At 42.3% G+C, this 13365-nt stretch overlaps 1 protein-coding gene across 2 annotated transcripts in view; it reads right to left on the bottom strand.

Moving 5' to 3' along the window:
- PRKAR1B (protein kinase cAMP-dependent type I regulatory subunit beta) overlaps positions 1-13365 on the bottom strand; it is a 91017-nt gene that overhangs the window by 21685 nt on the left and 55967 nt on the right. For both annotated transcript variants that reach the window (XM_058035535.1, XM_058035534.1), the window contains exon 7: positions 7938-8096. In XM_058035535.1, coding sequence (XP_057891518.1) covers positions 7938-8096 — 159 coding nt within the window. The remainder of the gene's footprint in view (positions 1-7937; positions 8097-13365) is intronic.

The raw sequence follows: 13365 nt of genomic DNA, 5'->3' as shown, positions 1-13365 counted from the left end.
TGTAAAGAAATTCTTCCCAGGTACCAAAGAGGAATTCCAGGGTCTGCCTTGTCCAGTGCAGTTGGTTCCACACTGGTGACACCCCAAATCCCTCTTGCCTGGGCAGATTTCCTGGGGATGTCAAAGGCTGCCTGGTGCCTCCTACTCAAATCTACAAGGCACAACACAAGGATGATACATTGATCCCCTCAATAAAAGGAAAACAAAGATGCCATTTATTCATAGACTGGGCAGAGAGGATGGAAGCAAATGTCAGTGTCTGCCATAGAAAAAGTCATTTCTTTATTTCTCCTCCTCCTCTGAGTGACCACATGTGGATGCTGGGAATAGAGAAGGTAAAAGAAGAAACATTTTGCCCTCCGGTGTGAGAGCATTCAGAAGTGATTTGGGTATGAAAATGGGATTAGGTGATGTATTCAAGAATTAAATATCATCCCTCTTCCTACAAATGTGGTGCAGGTGGGGCTGCAACAACTCCCAGAGCACCACGAATCCTTCCAGCAGCATCCCCAGAGCACCACGAATCCTTCCAGCAGCATCTCCAGAGCACCGCGAATCCTTCCAGCAGCATCAATGGTCTCTGGCTCCAACTAGGAGCCACCAGGTGCTCTCCTCTGGGGGCATCTCCCATTTGTGCCCCTGTCCCGGGGTAGCCCTGCCCCCAAAGAGCCCCAGCAGCAGCAGGAGCTGCCCCTGTTCCCAGGTGGATCAGCAGCAGCAGCAGCAGCTCCCGAGGCTCCCCTGCGCAGCCCGGCCGTAACTCGGGGCTGGTGCTGACAGTTGTGCTCAGCGATAGCATCGCTCACCCTGCTCTGACCCCTCTGTCTGACTGACTTGGTGCTCAACCTCGGGGGGCCCCGGCAGCATTTGAAGTGCCAGGAAGAAAAAAAAAAAAGTGGAGGACTTCAAACACAGGAGGCTCTGCGAGCCACGCCAGCTTCTGACAGCTCGCTGGGAGACAAAGAATGGAAAACTGGACACTGTGCAGTTGTTGCTTTCCTCCCTGCAATCGGGTGGAAATGAGAGCAGCAAAATTGACAGCTGTGGAAAACCAGATTGGTGGTTTAGTTTGATGGGCTGGGACACCCAGGGACAGATGTGGAAAATGCTTTTTAAATGACTTGCGGACACAGATGAATTTTAAGAAGCAGTAATCAGCAGCCATAAGTGATGCCTGACCACGGCTTTGAGTATTTAGAGATGCAGACAAGACCCAGGAAGGTGGGAATTGCAGCCATCCCACCTGGCCCAGGCAGAAAGAGCCCACCACTTCCTACAGGAACACAGGTGTGCTATGCCTTGGCTAAACTAAGCCAAGGCAGCAGTACAGAATCCACAGTGAAGACAAGTGCAAGAGCAAAACTGAAGTGGAAATAGTTAATTAAAGGTGCTGCTACCATTTTTTGTATTGCCATATTATCTAGAACCCCTCTTAATGCATAGCTACACTGCCTTAAATATCCCATCAGAATGATCCCACAGGGCTGAGGGAGAACATGGGAAGAACAAGTGACTGGAGCTTGGGGCTGCTGTTTGCCAGCACATGCACTGAACCCCAAGGTGACCCAGCTGATGGCTCCTGACTCATCCTGCAGGATGGCTCCATCCATCCCTCCCTCCCTCTCTCCTCAAGGAGACAAACAGCAGCCCCTGGGGTGGTACAGCTTCACCTCAGGGTGCCCAGGCAGGCACAGGAGCTTCCTCTGCTTTTTCAGAGCATCTGTGGCTGGATCCAGGTTGGCACAACCAAATCCCAAATTCAGTTCCAGGTAGGAGAAGCCTGGCTCAACCTTATGCACATTGTTTTGAGTGTGTTTTCCTGCTGCAGCTCTCACAAGCAGAGTGAGGGGAAGGATTTGGAGAGATCAGTACTGTAGTGCAAGCTGAAAACAACCCAGCAGTGAAATTACAGCCAACCAACCATGTGTTTATTTCCTTTGGTATTAAGCATCTTTTCTCCCATGAAACAGAGAGAGAACACAGGATCATAGAATGGCTTGGGTTGGAAGGGACCTTAAAGATCATCTTTAGCTCCTTCCAACCTACTTTGGCCAGCCTGATATTCCTCTCTCATCCCCTCAAAAGCATAGCATCACCTCTGACTTCTGATGTCCTTTTTACACTTTTCTTTAGTTGCTTTACCCAAATTACTGAGGCCAGAGCTATGAACAGCATCACAATCTCCTCTCCTACCCTTCAGGTGCCCTCTGCAGAGGTGCCAACCTCTGCATTCCCTGGTACATGTGCTGGGTCTGTCCTCATGCAATATTTTCATGGAGCTCCCAGAAGCAGCAGCAATTAAGACAGTACCAACATTTAAAGACTATGAGATGCTGAAAGTTCACCAGAGCAGGAAAATAACGAAAAAGGGATCTGGAGACGTTAGAAATGGGGCTAGAAAATAATAGAATGTTCATCCATTCGGAAAAATCCAAAGCAGAGATGTTTGACATAGAGAAGACCTGCAAGTTGTAAAGCTGAAAGAGATTCACAGACAGGAGGTGAGACCTGCATCAGACTGCAACAAGAACACAGCCAAGGCTATTTTGGTCTGCACAGGCAAAGATATCATCCAGGAATGAAGTTTAGAGGCTCCATCTCCGTGGCTCAGATGTGACGGCGCCTGGTGTGCCACATTCTGTCTCGGTACCTCTCCTCCAGAAATGTGCTCCCAAATCCAACAGAGCCTGAAGAAATGCTGAAACACTCAGGGAGAGCTGATAAGGAAGGAGCAAAACAAATCCAGCCTGTATTTGTTGGCTCAGCACCGGGATCATAGGTATGTCATCCTCATAGCTAGCATGCACTGTGGCAGGGGCTTTAAGTAGACAGTGATAATTATCTACAGATATGTGACAGAAAGAGAGGGCAATTCAGTACAGCACAACTTGACATAACTCAAAGTAATGGGAGAAAATCAAGGAAATCTAATTTAAGATCAATATCAAAAAAGTTTTCCAATGAAGGAATTATTCTCTCGCAGAAAAGTTTCCCAAGGGAAGCGGTAGAAATCTTACAGCTTAAGCCAGATAAAAACAATAGTAAATGTACATGAATAATTCTGCACTGGCAAGGTTCTTGATGGCATGTTTTAAAAAGTCTTTATTAATTCTGCTTTTTTCTATCCTATTAATAACTTATTTCAATAGTTGCTGCTTCTCCCTCTCCCCCTTCTCCTTTGTTCACTTTCTCCCTGGCTCTGAGCTGTCAGGCACAAGCTCATCTCCTCAAAGGCAGTGGCTCCCATTAACTACAAAGCCTTGTTAATATTCTAAGCTGCAGTGCTCCTCCCTGAGACAGTCCCAAGGAGAAACAAGATCACTCTCATTCCTCGAATCCACACAGAAAAGGCCTCAAAGCCATTTTTAGGACCATTTAATGTTGCAAGGCCTAGGCTTAGCTTAAGCAATACACAGGCTGGGGAAGATGAATACCCCAGAGACTGTAACAGGTCCTTGAGTTCCTATTCAGCATCTGTTTCATCTCATTTCCAGCTGCCCTTTCCCTGTTTTCTCCCATTTTTTCTTCTCATTCCTCCAGTCCAATCTTTCTTTCTTTGTGTCTTGTTTCCAATTCATTTTTTTCAGGTGGAGCTGATTGAGTCCTTCCTGGAAATCCCCACCTTCAGTAAGAAGCCAAACAAATGTCTACTGAGAGGCAAAGCACGACTCAAGTTTCAAAGAGAGAGTTATCCTGGCAGGAGGTGCCAGAATGGACTTCAGGACTGCACAGCCCCATTTAATCCCTGGTTAAGCTGTTCCTGAATGATGCTTTGGGTGTCCATTCCTGCTGGAGCATGAAAGAAAGAGCCCCTGTGCATTCTGGCCATGGGCACCAAGCAGCTCACACAGTCCTGGTGCTCTGTGCCACAGATGTCAGGTGGATTGCAGCCCTTGGAGTTGCTTTATGCTTTAGCCACCACACAACCTACATTTTATGGCAACCCAAAATCCCCCTGACTGTATTTTATCTCAGCTGAAAAAAAACCCCTGCTTGTTAAAGAATTTATTCTTGGGTTCAAAGCTGTAAAAACACAGTAGAAGAAACCCAAACAGCATGAATAAAATGAAGTATAACATTAGGAACTGACTATCCCTGATTTGTCACAACTTACAAACCAATGTTATAACTCACTTTCTGTGAGCAGTTTGCCAAATAGGCCAAAGGTATTGAATCCCACACAGCTCCACTCTCAGAGCCAGGTACCTTGGGCCATGGAAACTAGAGGGTAGTTAAATTATCCTGGATCAAGTTCTCCTCAAGAAGAAATTGCAAGAAATTAATACTTCAGATTTTCTCAGTCTGGGAACTGAATTGTCTAGGGGATCAATCTGATGTTGGGATAGAGACATTTGCTTCTCTGGTATTTGTGGTATTTGCTATATTTAGAATACAAATATTGTACTACCCTGGGATGTTCCCCATTCCGTGATGCTCTCGAATCCAAATTGCAAAGAAGAGGGCAGCAACTGAATTCCATGAGAAGCCCATGGCAGAAAAAAATCCTCTGCTCTCTCCCAGAAGAATGTAAGTAAATAAATGTTGACTATATCCACAAGTGTGTGTGTCTGTGCCCGTGTGCACACACACAGAGAACATATACATAAAAGAATTTGCAGCAGAGTGAAAAGTATGTAGCCCAGCAGAGATGATTCTATGAAATGAATGGAGCACACAGATGGACAGATAATTTGTGAGTGCACCACAGAGGGAACGTGTTGAAGTGGTTTTTTGTACCCCACCTAATACAATGAATTTCATGGTGTAATACTTTGTCAAGGACTGCAGTTTCACTGCACATTCTGACAAAAAGACCCATCCCAACATTTACAATCATTACAGCTGCTAAAACAAACTTGAATGTGACCTTGAAGCCATCAGGGTACCTAAGCTGAGACAATGAAATATAAAGAACTGTATCTGTATCAACAAACTTCCTCTGGGACAGGCTAAGTAATAAATGGATGACAAGTGTAACAAAAAGCCAGCAGGAACCTTCTGCATCAGGCTTTGTCCATCCATAAAAAGGAAACCCCAAACTGCAAACCTCCTGAGATGCATTTTATTCATATCATAAACCAGTCGGGATCAATGAGACACGAAAGTGGGGAAAATGGCACTAAGCAGAAATAAAACCAAGAAATTATTAAAAGCAAAGCAAAGGACAAAAATAGAGCCTGCAAGGAGAAAGGAGGTGGAGAGTCAAGTGTCTCATGACAGGATAAAATCTTTTTGGCAAGTGTGGATCTGAAGGCATGATTTGCAAATAAATATTTACAACTTGAATAAAATTTCAACACTCGACTGAGAAAACACGGGGCTGGTCATGGCAGGGAAGGAATGCAGACAAGAGAAATAACTATCTGGGGTTATGGAGGGGCTTTATCTGACTACAGCAAAAATCTTTGGCAGAAAAAGGTCATTTATTCCTTGGACAAAAGGATTTGAAACCAGAAAATAAGAAAAAAGAAACTCGCTCACTCCCAAATTTTGAAACCATCTTAAATGATACACTTCAAAAGACACCCTAAGAATTACTATTCCTTATTTAAAGGCAGCAGTATTTATACATTCAAAACACCCAGTTAGAGGCTAAATGGCAGGAAAACATGTATTTGGGAGTTGAGAGGCAGCCACTATTACACTTGAACTCAGAACAGCAAAATCAGCCCCATAATGGTGGGGTCAGCTCCAGGTATGAGATGCAGCCACTGAAACATGATGTAATTAATTCTTAGGCTTGAGGAAATGTGCAGAGAGCCACTGCAACCTGCCCTCACACGACTGCACAAGGACAGGTGTCTCATTTCACCTACAGCAACAAAGTTATCCATCCTGCACTTACAAATAAATGGGAAGGTGACAGTATTCATTCAGTGTGGATGGGTAAATTGCATTCACCATTTAGAATTGGACATTTTCTACACCTGCAGAAAATCATTTACCAGGAAATATTTCCTATCTCAGCACTAATAATGCTGTCTGGGTATCTAACACAGTGCAGCAGAACATCAATTTTTAGTGGGCTCAACTGTGAAAAAAACACAAGAAGCAAGAGAGGGAGTGAAATATATCCATGTTAATCAAAAGGTCTCATTGACTGCAGAAACTGAGCTTGCTAGCTAAGGTACAGCAGGCACTGGTCCAGAGAACATGTAAATTAATTGGAAAAGCACTTAGCACTACTAGAATCAAACAGAAGTGCAACCATAATATTCAGCTTGTATGTACGACCAAACTAGCATTAAAAACACAGTCTTTTCCACTTGGGACTTTAAATCTTTTAGCAGAGTCCTGTCTCTGCATCAAATATTCATCTTCTGTAGTGTGCTATCAGGTGATAATGGACACATGACCAACCTTGACAGCTCACAGGGCTGGGTGGTTTTGGGTACCTCTAGTTCCATCAACACCAGCACTGAAATCACCTCCAGGCTGCAAAGCCTGTGAACCTGTCCCTTCAATTCCTTACACAAACTCACAGGCAGCTGCAGAAAGCTCTGCTTAAAGAGCCAAGGAATATGAGCCTTGTCCTGACATTTATTTCCCTCCTACATTCCTTCGCTTTTGAATTTTGGATTCTTCCTTGTAGCTTGCAGGTTCATCACACCAGTTACTCCAAACCTCTCCACTGCATCCTTGTAGGACATGGGACAAATAAGATGTGTGTGCCTCTCACATCTCTTCAGAAATTCTCCTGCTCTGAGTTTTAGAAGTAACTCAACGTTCTTGCCTGCACTGGGAACCTTTCAGAACTATTCATCCTGCTTACCCAAAAGAGAGAAGGCAAAGCACTTTTCATAATTATTCCTCAATTTTTCTTGGGGCCATCAGGCTGAATATTTTGGGGTAGAATAAAGTTCCATCAGCTGTACTCTCCTACATGCCAGTGTGATGTTTGTTTATGTGACACTGAACTCAGCCCATGAAATAGGGAGTGAAAAGCAGCAGTGCTCATGCAGACACCCAACAGCCATCACACAGGGTAAACAAAGATCACTTTTACCCTGCTGCTTAAGAATTAATCATTTAAGGGTAAAAACTACTCAGTTCCTTTGCTGGTTTTTCTGTTTTCTGTAACACCCACTAGAAATACAGATGATCTCAAAATTGTTAGTCTGAGAGCACAGTGTCACTTCCTTCAGATCAGAATGGAACAATGCAGCTTTGAGAGACAAGTCCTATTGAGAAATAAGCTTTACAAAGAGTAATGTCTGTTAATTATCAAAAAGAAAGGAATATTTTACAGAGAAGGAAGATATGCACATGGACATTGGAAACAAACTCATAAAAGAGTTATGACTTTGCTGAAGTTAATTATCTGTCAAAGTTTCCATTATAAACTCACCACAGAAGAACCAACAGCAAATCCATAAGCTAGCACACGCCCCAGGTGCCACAAAGGTCTGCAGAGCTCTGCTGCAGGGATGAGGGAGTTTGAAAGGAGCAGAGCAATGAATCATTAGCAGCTACAACCCCATGGTATGTGTGGCTGGGTGCTGGCTAACAAAGATGGAGGGCACAGTCCAAGCAAGCCTTTTTATTATTTTAGTGGAGCTGGATTTACTTTCTATCACCTGCCTTGAGGAATGTAATACAAGATCAGACAAGGACTTCACAGGCAAGGGGTGCTGCTGAGAGATATTTCCAGGCTCACGATAAGGAGAGGATTTGCATAGCTTTGGTGGGTAACAGAGGCCTCCTGAGGTTTTCATTCACAGAACAGTTATGCATAATGTTTCTCAATTGCATTTCTGACTCAGCTCCTTTCTGCTGAATCCTGTCCCCTTTTCTTTCAGCTCACTTCATTCAGCTACTCTGCGATTTCGCCATGTCCGCTCCCTTTCACAGGGAAGCACCGGAGCACTCTGAACACAGAGCTGCAAAAGAAACTAGAAAATACCCACCCACAAGGAATCCCTTGCCCACGAGCTCACCATTAGGATGCGTCTGTAGCTGTCTCTGTCGATGCCCCAGAGCTTCAGGTCTGTCTTGGCCTTGACGGTGGCAGCGCGGGGGGTTCCGTAGATGAGCGCCAGCTCCCCGAAGCTGCCTCCTTCCCCAATGCTGGTCACCCACTCCCCGTTGACATAAACCTACCACAGCACAAGACAAAAGAATCAAAAGCAGAGCTGGAGTTCTCCTCCTCACTGCCTAAAAGGCTGTTAGCAATTTCCTTTCTAATTGTCAATGTTGGGGACACAGAAGGAAAACAAGAGCGCGACGCTTCCGACAGTTGGTCCCCAAAGAGGGGAACAACCTGCTCTGTGGACAGAATTTCAAGTTGTCTCACTTCAGTACAATGACTTTATTTACTCTCTGGGTTTTCAGCTCCCATGGTTAGCTGGCATCATGTTTTCCCCCTTGTGTTCAAGGCTCAGGCAGTCAGCAAGCAGAACTGTCACAACTTTGGCTTTTTATTAACACTGTCAGACTTGAAAGGAAGGAGGTTTGTTGATATGTGTAATGAGGATTACTGAAATGTGCCATGGCCATGAAATGAAAAACAGTCAAAACAAGGAAATATCTTTTGAAAAGGAACTTTTTTTTCTTTTCTTCCCTAAGCCTAGTGCCTCCAAAACCCATTTAAATGTAACTATACAGATCTCCCTTAGTGAAGATGATGACTAAGGGCTTTGGACTTGAGAAGCTCCAAGCAGAATGACCCTGTAACATCAGCTCTAGAGAATTTGGGAAGCAGAATTTGACCCACATCCTATTTAGGTACTATATCCTCTTGGAACATGGTATGGATTGATACCACTATTGCTATATTTGTCCTGGATGATGTTTAATTTAAGAATTCCTGCACTTGAGTGCTATGTGACATCTTCCCTGGAGGAACGGGACTCATGCAGGTGTTTTCTGCTGGGCAGCTTTTTCCTCACTATTTATTCACGAACAATGCTGCTCAAGAGCCAAAAGAGTGCATGCAAAGGCTGCTGTGGGCTGTGCATTCTGCAGCTTGCTATAAGCTACACAAAAACCCTTTCAATTCTGTCACTGTGCCTGTGAGTTTGGAGGGGAGGGCAGGAAAGGCTGGGTGCATTTACTTAAATATACCCCAACCTGTTATAGATCAGTAACATCAGAAACCAACCAGTATTCATTTCATTTGCTTGGAAGTTCTGTGAAGAAAAATAATATGAAAAAAAGAGGCAGGTATTCTCATCTTAAGCAGAAAAGCATTGCAGAGGCAAAGATCATAACCTGATATCAATTAGTGAGTAATAAACCAGCAGTTTTTTAAAAAATGAATGAATTAGAGGTGTGGAAATCAACCAGTATTCATTTCATTTGCTTGGAAGTTCTATGAAGAAAAATAATGTGGAAAAAAAAGGCAGATATTCTCATCTTAAGCAGAAAAGTTTTGCAGAGGCAAAGACCATAACCTGACACCAATTAGTGAGTAATAAACTAGCAGTTTTTAAAAAATGCATGAATTAGAGCTGTGCTCAAGCTGGGCATGAGAAAAGATGGTGACCAAAATAAATGAACTGGGGTCAAAACTCAACAACCTGTCAGTATTAATTTTAATTCCATCTTCGTTTCATGATGAAAAGGCATAATACAAAATACAGCTGGAATCAATCCCAATTTATCCTCACAATATTCAATTAAGATTTGCTCCAGCTCCCACTGAGGCCAGTGAAATTCTGGTTCAGTGGGAGATGGATGGGGCCACGAAGCAGTTCAGCTGATCAAGAGACCTCTTGGGCATCAGCTGAAAAGGAGCAGCTGAACTCCAGGCAATGTGGTGGCTCCTGGTGCTCCTGGAACATCAAGGGGCTTAAAAATAAAGGGTAAAAATAATCCCAAACAGGCAGGTGGTTGCAGACTGCCAAGAAAAAGCTGAAGCCACAAAAGCTAAAGCTTCATTTCATCACCATGACAGGATGAATGTCACCCAGGAGAATATCACACAAGAGAACAGCAACAGCCTTCCCTTTCAAACTTTCACACTCGCCGCAGAAAGAAAATCTCACAGAACATCGAATCTACTTTTGATTCTCCCCGTGATGAAAAAATGAAAGCAAAAAAAAGAAGTTTTAAAAAAGTCAGGCAAACCCAAGCAGTTTCCTGGTTAAATGAGAGGGTAATTCTGTGGTTTCTTTCTTTTTTTTTTGTGAGACAAGCAGGAGAAATGGATGAATAAAATAAGGATTCTGAAAGGCTTGTAACATAGTGAGAATGTACGAACATTTCTAAACTCTATTGGTTCATTGCAAAATCGGCCAGATGCATATTTGACTGTAGGGACACCCTCCTTCTGTGGGAACTTCACTGGATGGGGTCACTGGGTTTGCCACACTACAGTAATCCATGTGTTCTCAGTAAAAATCTCAGGGATGGTGGGGAAAATCTAAATTCCAATGGGTTTTGGATCACATCCTGAGCGCCAACTGACATGGTACCCTTGACTCTTTTTCAGCACACCAAAAATAGATGTGTATGTGTAGAGTACGTGCTCTTCTGAACAACACAGATTTTGTTGCTGCAGAAGGGTCTGAATTATAAGCAGGAAAATAAACTTATTCCAACACATATTTTTTAAGCAACATGGCGACATTTCTTGCTAAAGCAGTGTGCAGGATGTGACTGCAGCCCAGAGAGGGAAATTATGGTAAAACTCAAGACTGAGCAAGTGAATTAAATGTTGCACAGTTTTTATTTAGAGAGGCTGCTACTGAACTGCTCTAAAACTCCTTTAATTTTGATGTCCTGCTTGACAAGACTGTACAAAACATGTTTGACATCTCGTCTTAAACTGTTTATGCAAATGGTCATTCCTCCACCCTGAGGGTGTCAGGTTTAAAGTGCTCTGAGGTGAAACCAAATCACCGATCTGACAGTCATTGGGCCCAGCACTCACTGCCCCAATAAAATGTCATTTCAAATATCAGTCTCTGAACAAGAAAACAGTTTGAGAATAAGTTGTTTTCTAAAAGCAATACCATTGGACTTCATTCTCTGCAAAGGCCTAAGTCAACACTCAACTGTGTTTGTGATGAAGTTAAAGTGCATTGATGGCACACTACAAAGCCATCCTGCCCTTTAACAGAGTTCAGCTGCACTATAAATCCCTTTAAAATAGATTTTTTTTTTAAGGAGTGGAAAGGAAAGAAGTTCTGTTTGTAAGGTGTGGGAAGCAGAGCTATTTTAGGCTCAGAACAGCTTATGAAAGTCGATTTTATATGGCAGCAGCTGAGATGATCTCCCTATTTATCCTAAAAAAATGCTGGGCTGAGGTTTTGGCTGAGCCAGTTTTAGGCATTTGTGAACTCTCACCAAAGTGGTGAGTGCATAAATGAATTATTCCTAATTGTCACTTGACCTGCCAGTCACAGATCCATAACAGCTGGAACCTTCTTTCATGTAGCTGAAAAGTGGAAGTGCAGATGACCAAATATGACCAAGCCATCAGGGACCATCTACTTTTCACAGAGCAAAAGCACTTTATTTCTATACTATATTTCTACTTTGTTTCTATTGATTTCCATCATCTAATAAGAACACTGCACTTTCTGGGGGCTTGAGAATCACACAATTTGGTTCATTTCATTATATTTTTAGGAGGCAAATGGGCTGTGGTATCCCTGGGCACCAACTGTGGGAGAATTTGCAGAGTCATACAACGTTCAGTGCCACAGGAATTAATCTGGGCCTCCCTCACCTTCATGTTCTATCTCTAGAGATGCAGAAAAGGCTCTTGCCATGAGCATTTTACCTTGCAGGCGGGATAGGAACATCTACCTCTGAGCTTCACTGAGCTTTCCTTTAATTTTGTATTGCTGATTTCAAGTTAACTTCTAGCATCTTTTAAATTTTTTTTTTTTGTGCTGCCACTTTGTGATCTGTGTGGACAATCTAATTTGTTCCAGGCATGGTAATTCTTGTCTTAAATCCTCTCCCTTGTATCTGTTTGTAATAATTTGTGCTTTGTGTCTTGTCAAGTCTCACTATTTGTCCTCTAAAAATGAAGATGGGTTTTATTTATTCTTGGAAAAATGAACAAGCCTTAGACATGAAGGGTATTTTTATGTGGGTAGTTTTCTCAAAGAGAGTGTTTTATTTCTAAGTTTGAATTTGAACACATGAACTTGGAGATTGCCTTAAGAATCCTTAAAAGTTCAAGTTGAAAAACTCCAAACATGAAAATGTTCTGCTTCAAATTTCAAAAGGCAACCTCCCAATATTAGAAAAATCATTGATGATGAAAGCATTTAAACTAGAGGCAATCTATGGAATCTAACCATTAAATATAGCTAGTTTTAAAATCCAACAGTATTCTCACATAAAACACTGTGTAATTTTCATCTTTGTATACACAAATTAGACAGTTTGTATATGCAAATAATGGGTCCAGGAAGATTTGATCTACAATCAAGAAATAATTTTATCTATTGTCCACAATATTTGTGTATAGCTTCGCATAGAGATTTATACAGTAAATACAGAAATGAAAGAACAAAACACTGAAAAGTTTTTTCATTTTGATTTTCACCAATAGTACAGCTTGACTGCTGTTGTCTTACAAGAAGAAAACCTGAGAATGCCTGTAGAGAAAGTTGCTGTGACATTAAATAGAATAGGAAGTTTCTGAGTCTAAAAAAAAAATACATCTGTTCGAAAAGGGCAGCCTATGGTTCTTTTTAAAGTAAAAAAATGTGAGGTTGTGAGATTAAAATAACAAACAGGAAGTCACTTTATACTTAGAAATATGGATTAGAGATTTTTGCAAGTCATATTTTAGCAGGTACTTTCAACATCTTTACTGGAAACTATAATTTAAGTTCTGCCAGCTCCTTTTTGGCACTCGTTCCCACTTGTCTGAGCAGGAAAGCTTCCAGCAGACAAGTGACCTCTAAGACTTCAAAGTTTGTGCCACCATCTGCCTCGTACCCATCTGCAGGGACAGTCAGGAGATTAAATTCTCCTCAACCTTGATGTGCTAAGGAGGAAAACTGTGAAAATGCAATAATGCAGCTTTGCTGAAAGTGTACCTGGTTTGTAGGATACAGCAGAAGAGAGGAAAACCCCATGTTTTCCAAGCCGACCTCTTCCTCATTATAAAATCTTCTTTTACCTATGAAAATTTGTGCCCTTCCCTTGGCCCACAGAAGAAAATGTACAGATATTTTGTTCTGTGACAACAGGGCTTGTTTATACTCTAAGAAAATGAAAGAGTTGAGAATGAAGTGCTATTCTATTAAAAAAATATTTTATGATGCTTCTAATTTGACTCAGATTATTTTGTAAGGGAAAATTTTAGAAAGTTCTTGCTTAGTCTGTGGGGTGCCTGTGCCAAAACTCAAACAAAAATTACTTTTACATGCGGCAGCTTTTTGAACTCAAAACACCACA

This window comes from Melospiza georgiana, chromosome 16, assembly GCF_028018845.1.
Source record: "Melospiza georgiana isolate bMelGeo1 chromosome 16, bMelGeo1.pri, whole genome shotgun sequence".
NCBI classification, from domain to species: Eukaryota; Metazoa; Chordata; class Aves; order Passeriformes; family Passerellidae; genus Melospiza; species Melospiza georgiana.
This window is presented reverse-complemented; position numbering and strand designations above follow the sequence as displayed.